The sequence below is a fragment of the Daucus carota genome, chromosome 9 (assembly GCF_001625215.2).
Source record: "Daucus carota subsp. sativus chromosome 9, DH1 v3.0, whole genome shotgun sequence".
Taxonomy (NCBI): Eukaryota; Viridiplantae; Streptophyta; class Magnoliopsida; order Apiales; family Apiaceae; genus Daucus; species Daucus carota.
In genome coordinates, this window is record NC_030389.2 from 18497713 (window position 1) to 18519955 (window position 22243).

General features: G+C 35.5%; 2 protein-coding genes across 3 annotated transcripts; both read right to left on the reverse strand.

The window, feature by feature from the left end:
- Positions 1 to 1379: 1379 nt before the first annotated feature.
- On the reverse strand, positions 1380 to 8538 carry LOC135149169 (uncharacterized). 2 transcript variants are annotated; one of them, XM_064084150.1, is made up of 9 exons: positions 8208 to 8538; positions 3708 to 4842; positions 3462 to 3596; positions 3185 to 3356; positions 2788 to 3044; positions 2469 to 2672; positions 2294 to 2386; positions 2050 to 2187; positions 1380 to 1895 (listed from the first exon to the last, which is right to left on the reverse strand). In XM_064084150.1, the coding sequence occupies exons 2-9, from the start codon at positions 4839 to 4841 to the stop codon at positions 1530 to 1532; spliced, it is 2499 nt and encodes an 832-aa protein (XP_063940220.1). In that variant the 5' UTR covers position 4842; positions 8208 to 8538; the 3' UTR covers positions 1380 to 1529. The 2 variants fall into 2 exon arrangements, with proteins under 2 accessions (XP_063940220.1, XP_063940221.1); XM_064084151.1 differs by lacking the exon at positions 8208 to 8538 and adding an exon at positions 5181 to 5644.
- LOC135149453 (uncharacterized) lies at positions 5656 to 7170 on the reverse strand. The gene has a single exon (XM_064085181.1). The coding sequence runs from the start codon at positions 7168 to 7170 to the stop codon at positions 5656 to 5658; it is 1515 nt and encodes a 504-aa protein (XP_063941251.1).
- Positions 8539 to 22243: the final 13705 nt, after the last annotated feature.

The following is a 22243-nucleotide window of genomic DNA, read 5'->3' on the forward strand; positions in this document are numbered from 1 at the left end:
ACTAGATTAAAGTTGGAAACAATTTTTAGCTTCATTCCGGACTCGTTTGAAGTTGAAAACAACTTGTAGGTTCATATTCGGTTGTTTGAAATTGGAATCAACTTGAACTTTCATTCTTGACTCGTTTGAGCCCGGAAACAACTTGTAGCTTCATTATTGACTAGATTGAAGTTAGAAACAACTTGTAGATTAATTCTTGACTCGTTTGAGCCTGGAAACAACTTATAGTTTCATTATTGACTATATTTAAGTGGCAAATAATTTTTAGCTTCATTTCGGACTCGTTTGAAGTTGAAAATAACTTGTAGCTTCATTTTCGGTTGTTTGAAATTGAAATCAACTTGTAATTTCATTCTCAACTCGTTTGAGCCCGGAAACAACTTGTAGCTTCTCTATTGACCAGATTGAAGTTGGAAATAATTTTTAGCTTCATTCTGGACTCGTTTGAAGTTGAAAACAACTTGTAGGTTCATATTCAGTTGTTTGAAATTGGAATCAACTTGTAGTTTCATTCTTGACTCGTTTGAGCCCGGAAACAACTTGTAGCTTCATTATTGACTAGATTGAAGTTGGAAACAACTTGTAGCTTCATCCCATACTCGTTTGAAGCTGAAAACAAGTTGTAGCTTCATTTTCAGTTGTTTGAAATTGGAATCAACTTGTAGTTTCATTCTTGGCTCGTTTGAGCCCAGAAACAACTTGTAGCTTCACTATTGACTGGATTGAAGTTGGAAACAATTTTTAGCCTCATTCCGGACTCGTTTGAAGTTGAAAACAACTTGTAGCTTCATTCTGGACTCATGTGAAGTTGAAAACAAATTATAGCTGCATTTTCGGTTGTTTGATATCGGAATCAACACTACACCATATAAGGTCTATCCTAACACCGAATTTTCGTTGCTAAAACCATCATTTATGTTGCTATTGAGTTTAAGGCAACATTTTTTCCAATTTCGAAGATGTTGCGAAAATCCATGTGGCCATAGAGGTTTTGCTAACACTTTGTCCATTTTTTGGTAACATAGTAAATAACGTTGCCATAGAGTGTATGGCAACATCTATTTGGTTAACAGCAACATGTATTATACTGTTGCTTTAAAGGTTATAGCAACACCTCTTTTAGATAGCAACACCATTTTTTATGTTACCATAAAGTGTAACTAAAATCAAATTATATGGTTATGCCAACACTTTTAATGTTATAGCAACACTGTAAATTAATTTTCTTAGCAACATTTTTCTAAGCTATGGCAACAGGTTCAAATAAAAAATTTGCAAGCTTTTGTTTGAAAATTAGATCATCCCTTTATAAATAACAATATCAAGTTTCCAAGCAAACAACCAACCAAATCCTCAAACAGTACTGACTAACTGACAATTCCCCAACTCCAAAATACATCACATCTTTCAAAATAAAACGAGATCCTCCAACTTCTCCAAAATACAAATGCATCTTAATATAAAAGCTAAATAAAAGTTAAGCAAGGACATGTTTAGTTCAGAATACGGAAAATATCAATCAAGGGCTGTTAATCACTGCCATTGTTGGCCTGTGATGGCTCAACTGTTGGTTCACTGGCACTGGTTAGCTCGATATCGAGATTAAGGCCTGGATTCTTTTCTGCCAGCTTGGACATCATGAGCTTGACATTATCTTCAACCTTCTTCTGCACTTGTTCTTCCATCTCCTTTGCAATTTGATCTCGAATCTGTTCAGTTAAACTAGCCACATACTTCTCTGGAATGGTAGGCAAAGGGCGTGCAATTTTTTTCTTTGGTTCCCTTTTCTCAATAAGCCTCCCCACTAAAAATGTGCGACTGTGATCCTTCCCACCATAAACAACTTCTTCAGCTTCGTCAATTGTTCCATCTTTCAGCAGCTTCTTTACATTTTCCTATAACAATAACATGCATACATTGAGCAAGAAAATGTCTTGATCATCTACAACTACCAAAAAGTATTTAAAATAGCAAAACTAAATATCAAGGATATAACAGTACAGATTATAATTTATATTTGTATTCTAATTATGAAGTCCGAGAACTTACCACTTTTTTCTCAACAACTTCAGTAGGTAGCTTGTATGTTCTTGTGCTTTCCCGTTTGCGTGTTTTAACATAAACATCAGCATCTGATATTGGTGCTGGTGGTTGTTCACGGGTAGCCTTCAATGCTCTTTCAAGTGCCTTGCAAAAAAAAAGGGTTTTCACCACATCAACCAGTTCATACTTATAGAAACAAAAACAAAAGGACAAGCATAATCCTAACAAATATTTAAATGAAAACACTTACCATATTGTGACTTATTTGTGCGAAACTCCTACTTCCAGCAGTATGTGTTTCAGTTATAAGCCTTCGAGATTCTGAATTTGTTCTTGCTTTTTTCTGAAAAAGAGAGAAAAAACAATTCGAACATCCCTTAAGAGATAAATAATGCAGTGACAAAGAAAATTATATTTCATGTTACCGCTATTTTCTCATCAGCCCAATATTCTAACAATATCTTGAAGTCTTTCAATGGAACCTCCCTAGGCCTATTTTCTAGCCTCTCCTCATCAGTTTGATATTTATAATAGTAATCCCTCTTGATCCGAGCTTTGTACCCCCTAAACAAGTCCCGCATCGTCGTCATAACCCAGTCATAACCTTCTTCAGGGATTACGTACTTGTCCTAAAAATGAAACATGTTTTACATATAATTTAGGAGCTAATTGAGGAGTTAATTCATAAATTTAACTAAACAATTCTCAGAAAATAGCCAAAAATTAAGAAAAAAATTATATTACCTTCACATATTCCCACAGGATATCTTTTTGTGGAACTTCAGTCCAACTACGACATGTAAGAGAGACAAACTCTCTTACTGTTGTTCCTAAAAAATTGCTGAACTCCCTAATCAGATGTTCATCATCATCTACTGGTTGCCCGAGATCAGATAGCTTGATCTCTCTCTTTTCCCCTCTTGTATGGACATGAGTCAGTTTTGACTTCCCTCGTGGCTTTCTCTGTTTTTCTTCTTCTTCAGGTTGGCCTGGTGGCGTACCTATCAAGTGAAACAATTGAAGAAGTCAAAGCCATTTGCTACTTATCAAAATTCAACATTATAAGTTAGTAAGAAACTGATACAAAATTCAATTAGAATTTAATTAATGCAGCCTGGCTAATGTAAATTTATAAATGTACCTGGCTGTTGCAAATTCTCAGTTAGGGACTGTGATTGCTGCGTAGTCTCCAATGCAGCCTGCATCTTTTCTTGCTCGCGTAACTGTAAATAGGCAGCCATTGAACCAGGAGCATTTGTTCTCATCAACTTAAGTCTCTCTACAGTACTAACTTTTGGTGTATCATCATTTGCCTAGAAAAGAAATTATGTAATTTAAGATGAAATATTAAATCCCAAATTAGCATAGCAAGTGAAGTTTCAAGTTTACTTTAATTATAGTGAAGATGTGGTACAAACCTCAACCTCCTTATTAACCTCAACCTCCACTGCATCATTAACTTGCTTCACAGGTGGTGGCAATACAATCCTGGATGCCCGCGACCGAGTTCTTGGTCCAGACCCAAGCACACTCTTACCGGCCTTTTTCTTCCGCTAAAATAATTTTAGTTATGTCAAGAAGCAGTTGACAAATAGTACAATTCTTCATATCGAGAAAATAATAAATAGAATTAAGTATAACTATTTTCATCAAGTACATTGTACCTTAGATATAGCCATATCCTCTTCATTGTCACTAGATTGGTCCGAGTCATTTTTCGGGTCGTAGTTGTCACTTTCTTTATCATCACTGAATGCCTTGCGATTGTTAGGTTTTTTTTGGACAGGGGTCCCTGCAGAATGCCTTCTCAACCCAAGTTCCTGAAATTTCTTTTCATTTTCTTCAATATTTTTATTGCGACGCTTCTCATACTCATTTACTCCTTTAACTTCCTTCTTTCCTTTAACTTTGTCAGCAACAACTTCACCAAGGTTAGCTCCTTTTTTCACCTCCTCAGCATCTTTACCAACCCCAACCCCAGCTCCTTTTTTCACCTCCTCAGCATCTTTACCAACCCCAACCCCAGCTCCTTTTTTCACCTCCTCAGCATCTTTACCAACCCCAACCCCAGCTCCTTTTTTCACCTCAGTATCATTACCAACCCCAACCCCAGCTCCTTTTTTCACCTTCTCCGTATTTTTACCAACTGCAACACCTTTATCAACCTCCTCGGTTCCTCCAACTTCCCCGCATCCTTCCACCAAGTCATATTTACCATACACTAAGTCTGCATACTCTGTTACTGATCCAATCAATTTTTTCCCCTCTTTTTCCTTTTCCTTCATCACATCTGCTTTCAAAATGGCATCAGGCTTCTTTGTTTCACTTGCAACAGGCAACTTAAATGATATCTTTCTTCTTGCAGTCACCAACCTCTGTTCCTTTTCATGATTAATGTCTTTAAGAGTTACAAACTTGCGCTTGTTGGGATTCTTCACTGTGGCTTTAATAGGATTTTTCTTTGGCCTGACAATCACGTGAGGTTGCATTTGTTTGGCCGGCTCTATCCCTTTATCAACATCACAGTCAACAAACAAATCCAATTCAGAAGTCTTACTTTCCAAAATACACACATTCATATCAGCATCTTTCGTCACCAATTCCCAGCCTTTTTCCTTCCTGACATAAACCCCTCCGATTTCCGCATAACCAAGTTCTTTGACCCACTCCATCAGTACTGAGTATGAGAACAGATCGAGGTCCATGTCCCCATAAGTAATAACTGATCCACCAACATACTTTTCTTTTGTGAACTCGCCATTATGGTGCAAGTGAAAAGTCATTGTATCAGTTGTCATCCTGGAATAAGATTGAAAAAAATTCATTTGTCAGATTACAGAATATCATGAACAACTAATCATGCAAAAAAATGAATCATGCAAAGTCAATATACTAATGTACTCTACTGTAAACTATTAGCATATCGGAAACAGAAAACTCTATTGTAAATCATGAGAACTTTAAAGCTATAAATGAGTTTCAGCAAAGACATAATACACAAGCAAAGAAATAATACAAAAGCAGTTAAAGAAAAGATGGGAACTAATGGAAACAAAATTCTAATTTAATTTACTTAGATAAACTAGGCAAAAAAGGCATTGATCTATTTTATATATTTAAATCTCATATTTACTTACCACACCTAAGGTACAATCATCTAGTATTGGGATAACTGGAATAGGAATTTGTTTTGATGGGACATCATCCCTGAACCAGCTAACCGCAGTATCTTGTTCCTCTAGCAATGAATGAAAATCACTGTCACGTGTGAATTTCCCGTTTATGTCATCTTCAGCTAAATTTTTATCATCTTGTTCAAAGGACTCTGACGAGAACTTCTTAATTGGATAATAAAATTGCAGTTCAGTAGGATCTTGAATATAGAACACCTGCTGGACTTGTGTCGACATGACGAAAGGGTCATCTTTTTGACGAACTCTGTTGAAGTTTACGCGAGTAAAACCTAAGGAATCCTTATCGTCTACATACCAGGTACACCTAAACAAAACAACAGTAAAAGCCCCCCAATAGTCAAGTTCAATTATTTCTTCAATCGAACCATAGTAATTAACATCCCCTGTTTTTGGGTTTTGGTCCTTCGAACTAGCAAAACTAGTGGTTAACCTCACAGCTGACTTTTCTTTTTCCCTTCCCCGTACACCCAAAATTATTCTCGAAACCATCCAACACCAACTCTATAAATCTGCCGGTTAAAACTGGTGGGGTTTCGCCTTTCTCAACTTTACCATCGAACCTTTTCTTATCAGATCTCCATTTATGGTTGGAATCTAGAAATTTTCGATGATTCATATAGCATACTTTTCGGCTATGTTTCAAATATTGTGATGACGTCTCGTAAGCACAAACAGGGCAGGCTAGGTAGCCTTTTGTACTCCAGCCCGATAGCATTCCATAACCTGGAAAGTCACTAATCGTCCATAACAAGCTTGCACGTAAAATAAAATTCTGATTTGTCGAAGCATCATATGTTTCAATTCCTTCCTCCCATAACTCTTTCAATTCCTTTACTAAAGGCTGCATATAGACGTCTAAATTATTTCCAGGATCATTGGGACCTGGTATGAGTGTCGAGAGGATTAAATTTTCTGGTTTCATGTTAAGCCAGGGAGGAAGGTTGTAGTTGACTACTACAACTGGCCATGTGCTATGACTGGTACTCATTGTGCGAAATGGATTGAACCCGTCAGCAGCTATTCCCAATCGTATGTTCCGTTTTTCTGCTGAAAATGTTGGATATTTTGAATCCATCAGCTTCCAGGCCTTGCCATCTGCCGGATGTCGTAACTTTCCGTCTTTCTTTCGCTCCACTGCGTGCCAGGTCATTAATTTAGAGAAATCCTTTGACATATACAGTCGCTGCAGCCTTGGTTTTAAAGGAAAATATCTCATGACCTTCGCTGGAATCTTGCTGTTGTCGTCTCCATTTTTCGCATCAGTCCACCTTGAGGCACCGCAGTTTCTACAAGAAATTTCATCCTTATTTTCATCCCAAAATAACATGCAGTCATTTGGACATGCATGTATTTTTTTGTAGTCAAGGCCTAAATCCTTGATTACCTTTTTAGCAGCATTGAAAGAGGATGGTACTTCAACATCGGGGAATGCCTCTTTTATTAGTAGTAATAGATCACCAAATGCCGACTCGGTTACTCCATGTAGACATTTCCAGTGGTAAAGCCTAACAAGGAAACTTAGCCGAGTAAATTTTTTGGAGCCCGGATACAATGGCTTTTTTCCGTCCTCAACAAGGCGAAAAAATTTCCTTGCATCTGCATTCGCTCCACCGTAGGCGCAAGTAACATTCAACATTTCTTCCAGATTATCTTCGAACCCGACATTTTCTTGACAATCCATCCCTTCAGTACTACCATTTACCATGTTTGAGACGTCGTAAATCCAGCTAACTTCTACCACAGATGGACCATTACAAATCAGGTGGTTATACACTTGTTCTGCACCCCACCATTGCTTACTTTTACATAAACTACAAGGACACTTCATTTCATTTTCTACAGCATAATGAACCATAGCATTTTCTACAAAATCTTTAACCCCCTTGCTGTACTCTTCACTGAACCTTGGAAGATTAATCCATATTTCACTCATCTTTATGTTCTGTTCAATAAAATACAACTCAATTATACAATATATAATAGTAGTACCATACCTAACAGTAGTACCTAACAAATATATTTACAAACATATATACAATATATAAGCCTAAATATCATGAATACTAAATATATATATATATATATATATATATATATATATATATATATATATATATATATAATATCATCACTACTAAGTTATCACTACACATATTACTTTCTAGAGTTGGCAGGCTGCTATAGTTTAGAGACCATACAAATAACATATAAAAGAACATGTCTCCTACAATAAGTAGTAATACAAACTAATTTATACATATTTACTAACTTATACATATATACTAACTTATTAATCCCCAACGCAAGTCACAATGCTATTAAAAGAAAAATTGCACTTGAAATCCCCTGTTAACCAGTCTGCAATTCATATGACATCTACTATTACCATATACAAACTTGCTTGGTTGCATAATAGTAATACTATAAAATCTGTGTTCATAGTATAAAATTTTAGGTAGATTTGGTCGTGGTTTAGGGACTCTAGCTGATCTTGTATCACCTAAACTAATATCACCTAAACACAAGAGTGTGCAAACACAAGAGCATTACCAAATATGCAAATACATATGTCCAGGGTCATTGTGATTCTCCACACATTACTACTAGAATAAAAACTATAACTCAAGAAAAAGTACAGATTACAGGAGCAAATACATTCTCCAGGAATACACAAAAACTAATTCACTTGAAAATACACTTGAAACTAATTCTCAAGCAGTTTAACAAGTTTATATACATCAATCCTCTAGTACAAACAAAAAACAATAAACACATAGATAGAATTCAGAAATGCACATACAAACTTGGAAAATGCAGATAAGCAAACACACTCCAAGAGTTTTTCAATTGACTTACAAATTTAACCCTAATCAACACCCAATTAAACCCCAACTGAAGAAACCCTAAATTAACAATTAAAAATTAGGGTTTTAAAACCCCCAAATCAACGAGATGAACTCAGAGAGATACCTTATAGTTAGAGTTCGACCAAATTAAAGCTACGAGAGAAAAACAACAGAGCTCCTTCTTTAAAGTCGTCGAACCAGCCCCCTTTCCCAAATTTTTGCAGATTCGAGCTTCGAGAGATGAGAGATATGAGAACGAGATGAGAGGAAGAGATGAAAGAGTGAGATGGAGAAGATTCAGAAGAGAGGTATACGGGAGAGATTGAGTAAGAGATGCGGGAGAGAGAGAGAGAGGGAGGTTTTGTCTGAGAGAGAGTGAGTTCGAGGAGAGAGATTGTCTGAGAGAGAGAGATGAGAGATATGTTTTTAATTTTTGTTTTAATTGTCTGAGATATGCAGGAGAGATATGTTTTTTCTAAGGCGGTTGCAGCTGAATTTTGTTTAAAAATTTGACTATCAAAACAAAGCGGGATGTTTCCCTCTTTTATTTTAACTCTTCTCTAAGGCAACATCTCACAAGATGTTGGCAAGATGTTGGCATTGCGATTTTTTTGTGGTTAAGGCAACAGTTTTCGGATCAATGGCAACACCGCTATATGATGTTGGTATACACCCAGTTCAATCAAATTTTAAGCATCTAAGGCAACGTTTTTGGTGGCAACATCATTATGCAATGTTAGGATAGACCATATATGGTGTAGTGCAACTTGTAGTTTGATTCTTGACTCGTTTGAGCCTAGAAACAACTTGTAGCTTCACTATTGACTGAATTGAAGTTGGAAACAATTTTTAGCTTCATTCCGGACTCGTTTGAAATTGAAAACAACTTGTAACTTCATTTTCGGCTGTTTGAAATTGCAATTAACTTGTAGTTGCATTCTTGACTCGTTTGAGCTTGGAAACAACTTGTAGCTTCATTATTGACTAGATTGAAGTTGGAAACAATTTTTAGCTTCATTCTGGACTCGTTTGAAGTTGAAAACAACTTGTAGCTTCATTTTCGGTTGTTTGAAATTGGAATCAACTTGTACTTTCATTCTTGACTCGTTTGAGCCCGTAAACAACTTGTAGCTTTATTATTGACTAGATTGAAGTTGGAAATATCTTTTTTTTTTGCTAAATTAGTTGGAAACAGCTTGTAACTTCATTCCGGACCTGTTTAAAGTTGAAACCAACTTGTAGCTTCATTTTCGGTTGTTTGAAATTAGAATCAACTTGTAGTTTCAATCTTGACTCGTTTGAGCCCGGAAACAACTTGTAGATTCATTATTGACTATATTGAAGTGGGAAACAACTTAGAGCTTCATTTTCGGTTGTTTGAAATTGGAATCAACTTGTAGTTTCATTCTTGACTCGTTTGAGCCCGGGAACAACTTGTAGCTTCATTATTGACTATATTGAAGTTGGAAACAACTTGTAGCTTCATTCCATACTCGTTTGAAGTTGAAAACAACTTGTAGCTTCATTTTTGGTTGTTTGAAATTGGAATCAACTTGTACTTTCATTCTTGACTCGTTTGAGCCCGGAAACAACTTGTAGCTTTATTATTGACTAGACTGAAGTTGGAAACAACTTGTAGCTTCATTTTCAGTTGTTTGAAATTGGAATCAACTTGTAGTTTCATTCTTCACTCGTTTGAGCCCGGAAACAACTTGTAGCTTCACTATTGACTAGATTAAAGTTGGAAACAATTTTTAGCTTCATTCCGGACTCGTTTGAAGTTGAAAACAACTTGTAGGTTCATATTCGGTTGTTTGAAATTGGAATCAACTTGTACTTTCATTCTTGACTCGTTTGAGCCCGGAAACAACTTGTAGCTTCATTATTGACTAGATTGAAGTTGGAAACAACTTGTAGATTAATTCTTGACTCGTTTGAGCCTGGAAACAACTTATAGTTTCATTATTGACTATATTTAAGTGGCAAATAATTTTTAGCTTCATTTCGGACTCGTTTGAAGTTGAAAATAACTTGTAGCTTCATTTTCGGTTGTTTGAAATTGAAATCAACTTGTAATTTCATTCTCAACTCGTTTGAGCCCGGAAACAACTTGTAGCTTCTCTATTGACCAGATTGAAGTTGGAAATAATTTTAGCTTCATTCTGGACTCGTTTGAAGTTGAAAACAACTTGTAGGTTCATATTCAGTTGTTTGAAATTGGAATCAACTTGTAGTTTCATTCTTGACTCGTTTGAGCCCGGAAACAACTTGTAGCTTCATTATTGACTAGATTGAAGTTGGAAACAACTTGTAGCTTCATCCCATACTCGTTTGAAGCTGAAAACAAGTTGTAGCTTCATTTTCAGTTGTTTGAAATTGGAATCAACTTGTAGTTTCATTCTTGGCTCGTTTGAGCCCAGAAACAACTTGTAGCTTCACTATTGACTGGATTGAAGTTGGAAACAATTTTTAGCCTCATTCCGGACTCGTTTGAAGTTGAAAACAACTTGTAGCTTCATTCTGGACTCATGTGAAGTTGAAAACAAATTATAGCTGCATTTTCGGTTGTTTGATATCGGAATCAACTTGTAGTTTGATTCTTGACTCGTTTGAGCCTAGAAACAACTTGTAGCTTCACTATTGACTGAATTGAAGTTGGAAACAATTTTTAGCTTCATTCCGGACTCGTTTGAAATTGAAAACAACTTGTAACTTCATTTTCGGCTGTTTGAAATTGCAATTAACTTGTAGTTGCATTCTTGACTCGTTTGAGCTTGGAAACAACTTGTAGCTTCATTATTGACTAGATTGAAGTTGGAAACAATTTTTAGCTTCATTCTGGACTCGTTTGAAGTTGAAAACAACTTGTAGCTTCATTTTCGGTTGTTTGAAATTGGAATCAACTTGTACTTTCATTCTTGACTCGTTTGAGCCCGTAAACAACTTGTAGCTTTATTATTGACTAGATTGAAGTTGGAAATATCTTTTTTTTTTGCTAAATTAGTTGGAAACAGCTTGTAACTTCATTCCGGACCTGTTTAAAGTTGAAACCAACTTGTAGCTTCATTTTCGGTTGTTTGAAATTAGAATCAACTTGTAGTTTCAATCTTGACTCGTTTGAGCCCGGAAACAACTTGTAGATTCATTATTGACTATATTGAAGTGGGAAACAACTTAGAGCTTCATTTTCGGTTGTTTGAAATTGGAATCAACTTGTAGTTTCATTCTTGACTCGTTTGAGCCCGGGAACAACTTGTAGCTTCATTATTGACTATATTGAAGTTGGAAACAACTTGTAGCTTCATTCCATACTCGTTTGAAGTTGAAAACAACTTGTAGCTTCATTTTTGGTTGTTTGAAATTGGAATCAACTTGTACTTTCATTCTTGACTCGTTTGAGCCCGGAAACAACTTGTAGCTTTATTATTGACTAGACTGAAGTTGGAAACAACTTGTAGCTTCATTTTCAGTTGTTTGAAATTGGAATCAACTTGTAGTTTCATTCTTCACTCGTTTGAGCCCGGAAACAACTTGTAGCTTCACTATTGACTAGATTAAAGTTGGAAACAATTTTTAGCTTCATTCCGGACTCGTTTGAAGTTGAAAACAACTTGTAGGTTCATATTCGGTTGTTTGAAATTGGAATCAACTTGTACTTTCATTCTTGACTCGTTTGAGCCCGGAAACAACTTGTAGCTTCATTATTGACTAGATTGAAGTTGGAAACAACTTGTAGATTAATTCTTGACTCGTTTGAGCCTGGAAACAACTTATAGTTTCATTATTGACTATATTTAAGTGGCAAATAATTTTTAGCTTCATTTCGGACTCGTTTGAAGTTGAAAATAACTTGTAGCTTCATTTTCGGTTGTTTGAAATTGAAATCAACTTGTAATTTCATTCTCAACTCGTTTGAGCCCGGAAACAACTTGTAGCTTCTCTATTGACCAGATTGAAGTTGGAAATAATTTTTAGCTTCATTCTGGACTCGTTTGAAGTTGAAAACAACTTGTAGGTTCATATTCAGTTGTTTGAAATTGGAATCAACTTGTAGTTTCATTCTTGACTCGTTTGAGCCCGGAAACAACTTGTAGCTTCATTATTGACTAGATTGAAGTTGGAAACAACTTGTAGCTTCATCCCATACTCGTTTGAAGCTGAAAACAAGTTGTAGCTTCATTTTCGGTTGTTTGAAATTGGAATCAACTTGTAGTTTCATTCTTGGCTCGTTTGAGCCCAGAAACAACTTGTAGCTTCACTATTGACTGGATTGAAGTTGGAAACAATTTTTAGCCTCATTCCGGACTCGTTTGAAGTTGAAAACAACTTGTAGCTTCATTCTGGACTCATGTGAAGTTGAAAACAAATTATAGCTGCATTTTCGGTTGTTTGATATCGGAATCAACTTGTAGTTTGATTCTTGACTCGTTTGAGCCTAGAAACAACTTGTAGCTTCACTATTGACTGAATTGAAGTTGGAAACAATTTTTAGCTTCATTCCGGACTCGTTTGAAATTGAAAACAACTTGTAACTTCATTTTCGGCTGTTTGAAATTGCAATTAACTTGTAGTTGCATTCTTGACTCGTTTGAGCTTGGAAACAACTTGTAGCTTCATTATTGACTAGATTGAAGTTGGAAACAATTTTTAGCTTCATTCTGGACTCGTTTGAAGTTGAAAACAACTTGTAGCTTCATTTTCGGTTGTTTGAAATTGGAATCAACTTGTACTTTCATTCTTGACTCGTTTGAGCCCGTAAACAACTTGTAGCTTTATTATTGACTAGATTGAAGTTGGAAATATCTTTTTTTTTTGCTAAATTAGTTGGAAACAGCTTGTAACTTCATTCCGGACCTGTTTAAAGTTGAAACCAACTTGTAGCTTCATTTTCGGTTGTTTGAAATTAGAATCAACTTGTAGTTTCAATCTTGACTCGTTTGAGCCCGGAAACAACTTGTAGATTCATTATTGACTATATTGAAGTGGGTTACTTAGAGCTTCATTTTCGGTTGTTTGAAATTGGAATCAACTTGTAGTTTCATTCTTGACTCGTTTGAGCCCGGGAACAACTTGTAGCTTCATTATTGACTATATTGAAGTTGGAAACAACTTGTAGCTTCATTCCATACTCGTTTGAAGTTGAAAACAACTTGTAGCTTCATTTTTGGTTGTTTGAAATTGGAATCAACTTGTACTTTCATTCTTGACTCGTTTGAGCCCGGAAACAACTTGTAGCTTTATTATTGACTAGACTGAAGTTGGAAACAACTTGTAGCTTCATTTTCAGTTGTTTGAAATTGGAATCAACTTGTAGTTTCATTCTTCACTCGTTTGAGCCCGGAAACAACTTGTAGCTTCACTATTGACTAGATTAAAGTTGGAAACAATTTTTAGCTTCATTCCGGACTCGTTTGAAGTTGAAAACAACTTGTAGGTTCATATTCGGTTGTTTGAAATTGGAATCAACTTGTACTTTCATTCTTGACTCGTTTGAGCCCGGAAACAACTTGTAGCTTCATTATTGACTAGATTGAAGTTGGAAACAACTTGTAGATTAATTCTTGACTCGTTTGAGCCTGGAAACAACTTATAGTTTCATTATTGACTATATTTAAGTGGCAAATAATTTTTAGCTTCATTTCGGACTCGTTTGAAGTTGAAAATAACTTGTAGCTTCATTTTCGGTTGTTTGAAATTGAAATCAACTTGTAATTTCATTCTCAACTCGTTTGAGCCCGGAAACAACTTGTAGCTTCTCTATTGACCAGATTGAAGTTGGAAATAATTTTTAGCTTCATTCTGGACTCGTTTGAAGTTGAAAACAACTTGTAGGTTCATATTCAGTTGTTTGAAATTGGAATCAACTTGTAGTTTCATTCTTGACTCGTTTGAGCCCGGAAACAACTTGTAGCTTCATTATTGACTAGATTGAAGTTGGAAACAACTTGTAGCTTCATCCCATACTCGTTTGAAGCTGAAAACAAGTTGTAGCTTCATTTTCGGTTGTTTGAAATTGGAATCAACTTGTAGTTTCATTCTTGGCTCGTTTGAGCCCAGAAACAACTTGTAGCTTCACTATTGACTGGATTGAAGTTGGAAACAATTTTTAGCCTCATTCCGGACTCGTTTGAAGTTGAAAACAACTTGTAGCTTCATTCTGGACTCATGTGAAGTTGAAAACAAATTATAGCTGCATTTTCGGTTGTTTGATATCGGAATCAACTTGTAGTTTGATTCTTGACTCGTTTGAGCCTAGAAACAACTTGTAGCTTCACTATTGACTGAATTGAAGTTGGAAACAATTTTTAGCTTCATTCCGGACTCGTTTGAAATTGAAAACAACTTGTAACTTCATTTTCGGCTGTTTGAAATTGCAATTAACTTGTAGTTGCATTCTTGACTCGTTTGAGCTTGGAAACAACTTGTAGCTTCATTATTGACTAGATTGAAGTTGGAAACAATTTTTAGCTTCATTCTGGACTCGTTTGAAGTTGAAAACAACTTGTAGCTTCATTTTCGGTTGTTTGAAATTGGAATCAACTTGTACTTTCATTCTTGACTCGTTTGAGCCCGTAAACAACTTGTAGCTTTATTATTGACTAGATTGAAGTTGGAAATATCTTTTTTTTTTGCTAAATTAGTTGGAAACAGCTTGTAACTTCATTCCGGACCTGTTTAAAGTTGAAACCAACTTGTAGCTTCATTTTCGGTTGTTTGAAATTAGAATCAACTTGTAGTTTCAATCTTGACTCGTTTGAGCCCGGAAACAACTTGTAGATTCATTATTGACTATATTGAAGTGGGAAACAACTTAGAGCTTCATTTTCGGTTGTTTGAAATTGGAATCAACTTGTAGTTTCATTCTTGACTCGTTTGAGCCCGGGAACAACTTGTAGCTTCATTATTGACTATATTGAAGTTGGAAACAACTTGTAGCTTCATTCCATACTCGTTTGAAGTTGAAAACAACTTGTAGCTTCATTTTTGGTTGTTTGAAATTGGAATCAACTTGTACTTTCATTCTTGACTCGTTTGAGCCCGGAAACAACTTGTAGCTTTATTATTGACTAGACTGAAGTTGGAAACAACTTGTAGCTTCATTTTCAGTTGTTTGAAATTGGAATCAACTTGTAGTTTCATTCTTCACTCGTTTGAGCCCGGAAACAACTTGTAGTTTCACTATTGACTAGATTAAAGTTGGAAACAATTTTTAGCTTCATTCCGGACTCGTTTGAAGTTGAAAACAACTTGTAGGTTCATATTCGGTTGTTTGAAATTGGAATCAACTTGTACTTTCATTCTTGACTCGTTTGAGCCCGGAAACAACTTGTAGCTTCATTATTGACTAGATTGAAGTTGGAAACAACTTGTAGATTAATTCTTGACTCGTTTGAGCCTGGAAACAACTTATAGTTTCATTATTGACTATATTTAAGTGGCAAATAATTTTTAGCTTCATTTCGGACTCGTTTGAAGTTGAAAATAACTTGTAGCTTCATTTTCGGTTGTTTGAAATTGAAATCAACTTGTAATTTCATTCTCAACTCGTTTGAGCCCGGAAACAACTTGTAGCTTCTCTATTGACCAGATTGAAGTTGGAAATAATTTTTAGCTTCATTCTGGACTCGTTTGAAGTTGAAAACAACTTGTTGGTTCATATTCAGTTGTTTGAAATTGGAATCAACTTGTAGTTTCATTCTTGACTCGTTTGAGCCCGGAAACAACTTGTAGCTTCATTATTGACTAGATTGAAGTTGGAAACAACTTGTAGCTTCATCCCATACTCGGTTGAAGCTGAAAACAAGTTGTAGCTTCATTTTCGGTTGTTTGAAATTGGAATCAACTTGTAGTTTCATTCTTGGCTCGTTTGAGCCCAGAAACAACTTGTAGCTTCACTATTGACTGGATTGAAGTTGGAAACAATTTTTAGCCTCATTCCGGACTCGTTTGAAGTTGAAAACAACTTGTAGCTTCATTCTGGACTCATGTGAAGTTGAAAACAAATTATAGCTGCATTTTCGGTTGTTTGATATCGGAATCAACTTGTAGTTTGATTCTTGACTCGTTTGAGCCTAGAAACAACTTGTAGCTTCATTATTGACTAGATTGAAGTTGGAAACAATTTTTAGCTTCATTCTGGACTCGTTTGAAGTTGAAAACAACTTGTAGCTTCATTTTCGGCTGTTTGAAATTGCAATTAACTTGTAGTTGCATTCTTGACTCGTTTGAGCTTGGAAACAACTTGTAGCTTCATTATTGACTAGATTGAAGTTGGAAACAATTTTTAGCTTCATTCTGGACTCGTTTGAAGTTGAAAACAACTTGTAGCTTCATTTTCGGTTGTTTGAAATTGGAATCAATTTGTACTTTCATTCTTGACTCGTTTGAGCCCGTAAACAACTTGTAGCTTTATTATTGACTAGATTGAAGTTGGAAATATCTTTTTTTTTTGCTAAATTAGTTGGAAACAGCTTGTAACTTCATTCCGGACCTGTTTAAAGTTGAAACCAACTTGTAGCTTCATTTTCGGTTGTTTGAAATTAGAATCAACTTGTAGTTTCAATCTTGACTCGTTTGAGCCCGGAAACAACTTGTAGATTCATTATTGACTATATTGAAGTGGGAAACAACTTAGAGCTTCATTTTCGGTTGTTTGAAATTGGAATCAACTTGTAGTTTCATTCTTGACTCGTTTGAGCCCGAAAACAACTTGTAGCTTCATTATTGACTAGATTGAAGTTGGAAACAACCATTTTTTTTGCTAAATGAGTTGGAAACAACTTGTAACTTCATTCCGGACTGGTTTGATGTTGACACCAATTTGTATCTTTATTTTCAGTTGTTTGAACTTAGAATCAACTTGTAGTTTCAATCTTGACTCGTTTGAGCCTGGAAACAACTTGTAGCTTCATTATTGACTCGATTGAAGTTGGAAACAATTTTTAGCTTCATTCCAGACTCGTTTGAAGTTGAAAACAACTTGTAGCTTCATTTTCGGTTGTTTGAAATTGGAATCAACTTGTAGTTTCATTCTTGACTCGTTTGAGTCTGGAAACAACTTGTAGCTTCACTATTGACTAGATTGAAGTTGGAAACAATTTTTAGCTTCATTCCGGACTCGTTTGAAGTTGAAAACAACTTGTAGCTTCATTTTTGGTTGTTTGAAATTGCAATTAACTTGTAGTTGCATTCTTGACTCGTTTTAGCCTGGAAACAACTTGTAGCTTCATTATTGACTAGATTGAAGTTGGAAACAATTTTTAGCTTCATTCCGGACCCGTTTGAAGTTGAAAACAACTTGTAGCTTCATTTTCGGTTGTTTGTAATTGGAATCAACTTGTAGTTTCATTCTTCACTCGTTTGAGCCCGGAAACAACTTGTAGCTTCACTATTGACTAGATTAAAGTTGGAAACAATTTTTAGCTTCATTCCGGACTCGTTTGAAGTTGAAAACAACTTGTAGTTTCATATTCGGTTGTTTGAAATTTGAATCAACTTGTAGTTTCATTCTTGACTCGTTTGAGTCCGGAAACAACTTGTAGCTTCATTATTGACTGGATTGAAATTGGAAACAACTTGTAGCTTCATCCCATACTCGTTTGAAGCTGAAAACAAGTTGTAGCTTCATTTTCGGTTGTTTGAAATTGGAATCAACTTGTAGTTTCATTCTTGGCTCGTTTGAGCCCAGAAACAACTTGTAGCTTCACTATTGACTGGATTGAAGTTGGAAACAATTTTTAGCTTCATTCCGGACTCGTTTGAAGTTGAAAACAACTTGTAGCTTCATTCTGGACTCATGTGAAGTTGAAAACAACTTATAGCTGCATTTTCGGTTGTTTGATATTGGAATCAACTTGTAGTGTGATTCTTGACTCGTTTGAGCCTAGAAACAACTTGTAGCTTCACTATTGACTGAATTGAAGTTGGAAACAATTTTTAGCTTCATTCCGGATTCGTTTGAAGTTGAAAACAACTTGTAACTTCATTTTCCGCTGTTTGAATTGCAATTAACTTGTAGTTGCATTCTTGACTCGTTTGAGCTTGGAAACAACTTGTAGCTTCATTATTGACTAGATTGAAGTTGGAAACAATTTTTAGCTTCATTCTGGACTCGTTTGAAGTTGAAAACAACTTGTAGCTTCATTTTCGGTTGTTTGAAATTGGAATCAACTTGTACTTTCATTCTTGACTTGTTTGAGCCCGGAAACAACTTGTAGCTTCATTATTGACTATATTGAAGTTGGAAACAACTTGTAGCTTCATTTTCAGTTGTTTGAAATTGGAATCAACTTGTAGTTTCATTCTTCACTCGTTTGAGCCCGGAAACAACTTGTAGCTTCACTATTGACTAGATTAAAGTTGGAAACAATTTTTAGCTTCATTCTGGACTCGTTTGAAGTTGAAAACAACTTGTAGCTTCATTTTCGGTTGTTTGAAATTGGAATCAACTTGTACTTTCATTCTTGACTCGTTTGAGCCCGTAAACAACTTGTAGCTTTATTATTGACTAGATTGAAGTTGGAAATATCTTTTTTTTTTGCTAAATTAGTTGGAAACAGCTTGTAACTTCATTCCAGACCTGTTTAAAGTTGAAACCAACTTGTAGCTTCATTTTCGGTTGTTTGAAATTAGAATCAACTTGTAGTTTCAATCTTGACTCGTTTGAGCCCGGAAACAACTTGTAGATTCATTATTGACTATATTGAAGTGGGAAACAACTTAGAGCTTCATTTTCGGTTGTTTGAAATTGGAATCAACTTGTAGTTTCATTCTTGACTCGTTTGAGCCCGAAAACAACTTGTAGCTTCATTATTGACTAGATTGAAGTTGGAAACAACCATTTTTTTTGCTAAATGAGTTGGAAACAACTTGTAACTTCATTCCGGACTGGTTTGATGTTGACACCAATTTGTATCTTCATTTTCAGTTGTTTGAACTTAGAATCAACTTGTAGTTTCAATCTTGACTCGTTTGAGCCCGGAAACAACTTGTAGATTCATTGTTGACTAGATTGAGGTTGGAAACAATTTTTAGCTTCATTCCGGGCTCGTTTGAAGTTGAAAACAACTTGTAGCTTCATTCTCGACTCTCATGAAGTTGAAAACAACTTATAGCTGCATTTTCGGTTGTTTGATATTGGAATCAACTTGTAGTTTCATTCTTGACTCGTTTGAGCCTGGAAACAACTTGTAGCTTCATTATTGACTCGATTGAAGTTGGAAACAATTTTTAGCTTCATTCCAGACTCGTTTGAAGTTGAAAACAACTTGTAGCTTCATTTTCGGTTGTTTGAAATTGGAATCAACTTGTAGTTTCATTCTTGACTCGTTTGAGTCTGGAAACAACTTGTAGCTTCACTATTGACTAGATTGAAGTTGGAAACAATTTTTAGCTTCATTCCGGACTCGTTTGAAGTTGAAAACAACTTGTAGCTTCATTTTTGGTTGTTTGAAATTGCAATTAACTTGTAGTTGCATTCTTGACTCGTTTTAGCCTGGAAACAACTTGTAGCTTCATTATTGACTATATTGAAGTTGGAAACAATTTTTAGCTTCATTCCGGACCCGTTTGAAGTTGAAAACAACTTGTAGCTTCATTTTCGGTTGTTTGTAATTGGAATCAACTTGTAGTTTCATTCTTCACTCCTTTGAGCCCGGAAACAACTTGTAGCTTCACTATTGACTAGATTAAAGTTGGAAACAATTTTTAGCTTCATTCCGGACTCGTTTGAAGTTGAAAACAACTTGTAGTTTCATATTCGGTTGTTTGAAATTTGAATCAACTTGTAGTTTCATTCTTGACTCGTTTGAGCCCGGAAACAACTTGTAGCTTCATTATTGACTAGATTGAAATTGGAAACAACTTGTAGCTTCATCCCATACTCGTTTGAAGCTGAAAACAAGTTGTAGCTTCATTTTCGGTTGTTTGAAATTGGAATCAACTTGTAGTTTCATTCTTGGCTCGTTTGAGCCCAGAAACAACTTGTAGCTTCACTATTGACTGGATTGAAGTTGGAAACAATTTTTAGCTTCATTCCGGACTCGTTTGAAGTTGAAAACAACTTGTAGCTTCATTCTGGACTCATGTGAAGTTGAAAACAACTTATAGCTGCATTTTCGGTTGTTTGATATTGGAATCAACTTGTAGTGTGATTCTTGACTCGTTTGAGCCTAGAAACAACTTGTAGCTTCACTATTGACTGAATTGAAGTTGGAACAATTTTTAGCTTCATTCCGGACTCGTTTGAAGTTGAAAACAACTTGTAACTTCATTTTCAGCTGTTTGAATTGCAATTAACTTGTAGTTGCATTCTTGACTCGTTTGAGCTTGGAAACAACTTGTAGCTTCATTATTGACTCGATTGAAGTTGGAAACAATTTTTAGCTTCATTCTGGACTCGTTTGAAGTTGAAAACAACTTGTAGCTTTATTTTCGGTTGTTTGAAATTGGAATCAACTTGTACTTTCATTCTTGACTCGTTTGAGCCCGTAACCAACTTGTAGCTTTATTATTGACTAGATTGAAGTTGGAAATAACTTTTTTTTTTTGCTAAATTAGTTGGAAACAGCTTGTAACTTCATTCCGGACCTGTTTAAAGTTGAAACCAACTTGTAGCTTCATTTTCGGTTGTTTGAAATTGGAATCAACTTGTACTTTCATTCTTGACTCGTTTGAGCCCGGAAACAAGTTGTAGATTCATTATTGACTATATTGAAGTGGGAAACAACTTAGAGCTTCATTTTCGGTTGTTTGAAATTGGAATCAACTTGTAGTTTCATTCTTGACTCGTTTGAGCCCGAAAACAACTTGTAGCTTCATTATTGACTAGATTGAAGTTGGAAACAACCATTTTTTTTGCTAAATGAGTTGGAAACAACTTGTAACTTCATTCCGGACTGGTTTGATGTTGACACCAATATGTATCTTCATTTTCAGTTGTTTGAACTTAAAATCAACTTGTAGTTTCAATCTTGACTCGTTTGAGCCCGGAAACAACTTGTAGATTCATTGTTGACTAGATTGAAGTTGGAAACAATTTTTAGCTTCATTCCGGACTCGTTTGAAGTTGAAAACAACTTGTAGCTTCATTCTGGACTCTTGTGAAGTTGAAAACAACTTATAGCTGCATTTTCGGTTGTTTGATATTGGAATCAACTTGTAGTTTCATTCTTCGCTCGTTTGAGCCTGGAAACAACTTGTAGCTTCATTATTGACTCGATTGAAGTTGGAAACAATTTTTAGCTTCATTCCAGACTCGTTTGAAGTTGAAAACAACTTGTAGCTTCATTTTCGGTTGTTTGAAATTGGAATCAACTTGTAGTTTCATTCTTGACTCGTTTGAGTCTGGAAACAACTTGTAGCTTCACTATTGACTAGATTGAAGTTGGAAACAATTTTTAGCTTCATTCCGGACCCGTTTGAAGTTGAAAACAACTTGTAACTTCATTTTCAGTTGTTTGAAATTGGAATCAACTTGTAGTTTCATTCTTCACTCGTTTGAGCCCTGAAACAACTTGTAGCTTCATTATTGACTAGATTGAAGTTGGAAACAACTTGTAGCTTCATCCCATACTCGTTTGAAGCTGAAAACAAGTTGTAGCTTCATTTTCGGTTGTTTGAAATTGGAATCAACTTGTAGTTTCATTCTTGGCTCGTTTGAGCCCAGAAACAACTTGTAGCTTCACTATTGACTGGATTGAAGTTGGAAACAATTTTTAGCTTCATTCCGGCCTCGTTTGAAGTTGAAAACAACTTGTAGCTTCATTCTGGACTCATGTGAAGTTGAAAACAACTTATAGCTGCATTTTCGGTTGTTTGAGATTGGAATCAACTTGTAGTGTGATTCTTGACTCGTTTGAGCCTAGAAACAACTTGTAGCTTCACTATTGACTGAATTGAAGTTGGAAACAATTTTTAGCTTCATTCCGGACTCGATTGAAGTTGAAAACAACTTGTAGCTTCATTTTCGGTTGTTTGAAACTGGAATCAACTTGTAGTTTCATTCTTGACTCGTTTGAGCCCGGAAACAACTTTTTTTTTTGCTAAATAAAATTATATTAAAAGAGAAAAGGGAGACAATCTACAAGGGGCATACCCCAGGGAAAGAAACAAGCAAGCCTCTGCTCAACAAAAACTAGCAGCTAAAACAATTAGCAACTA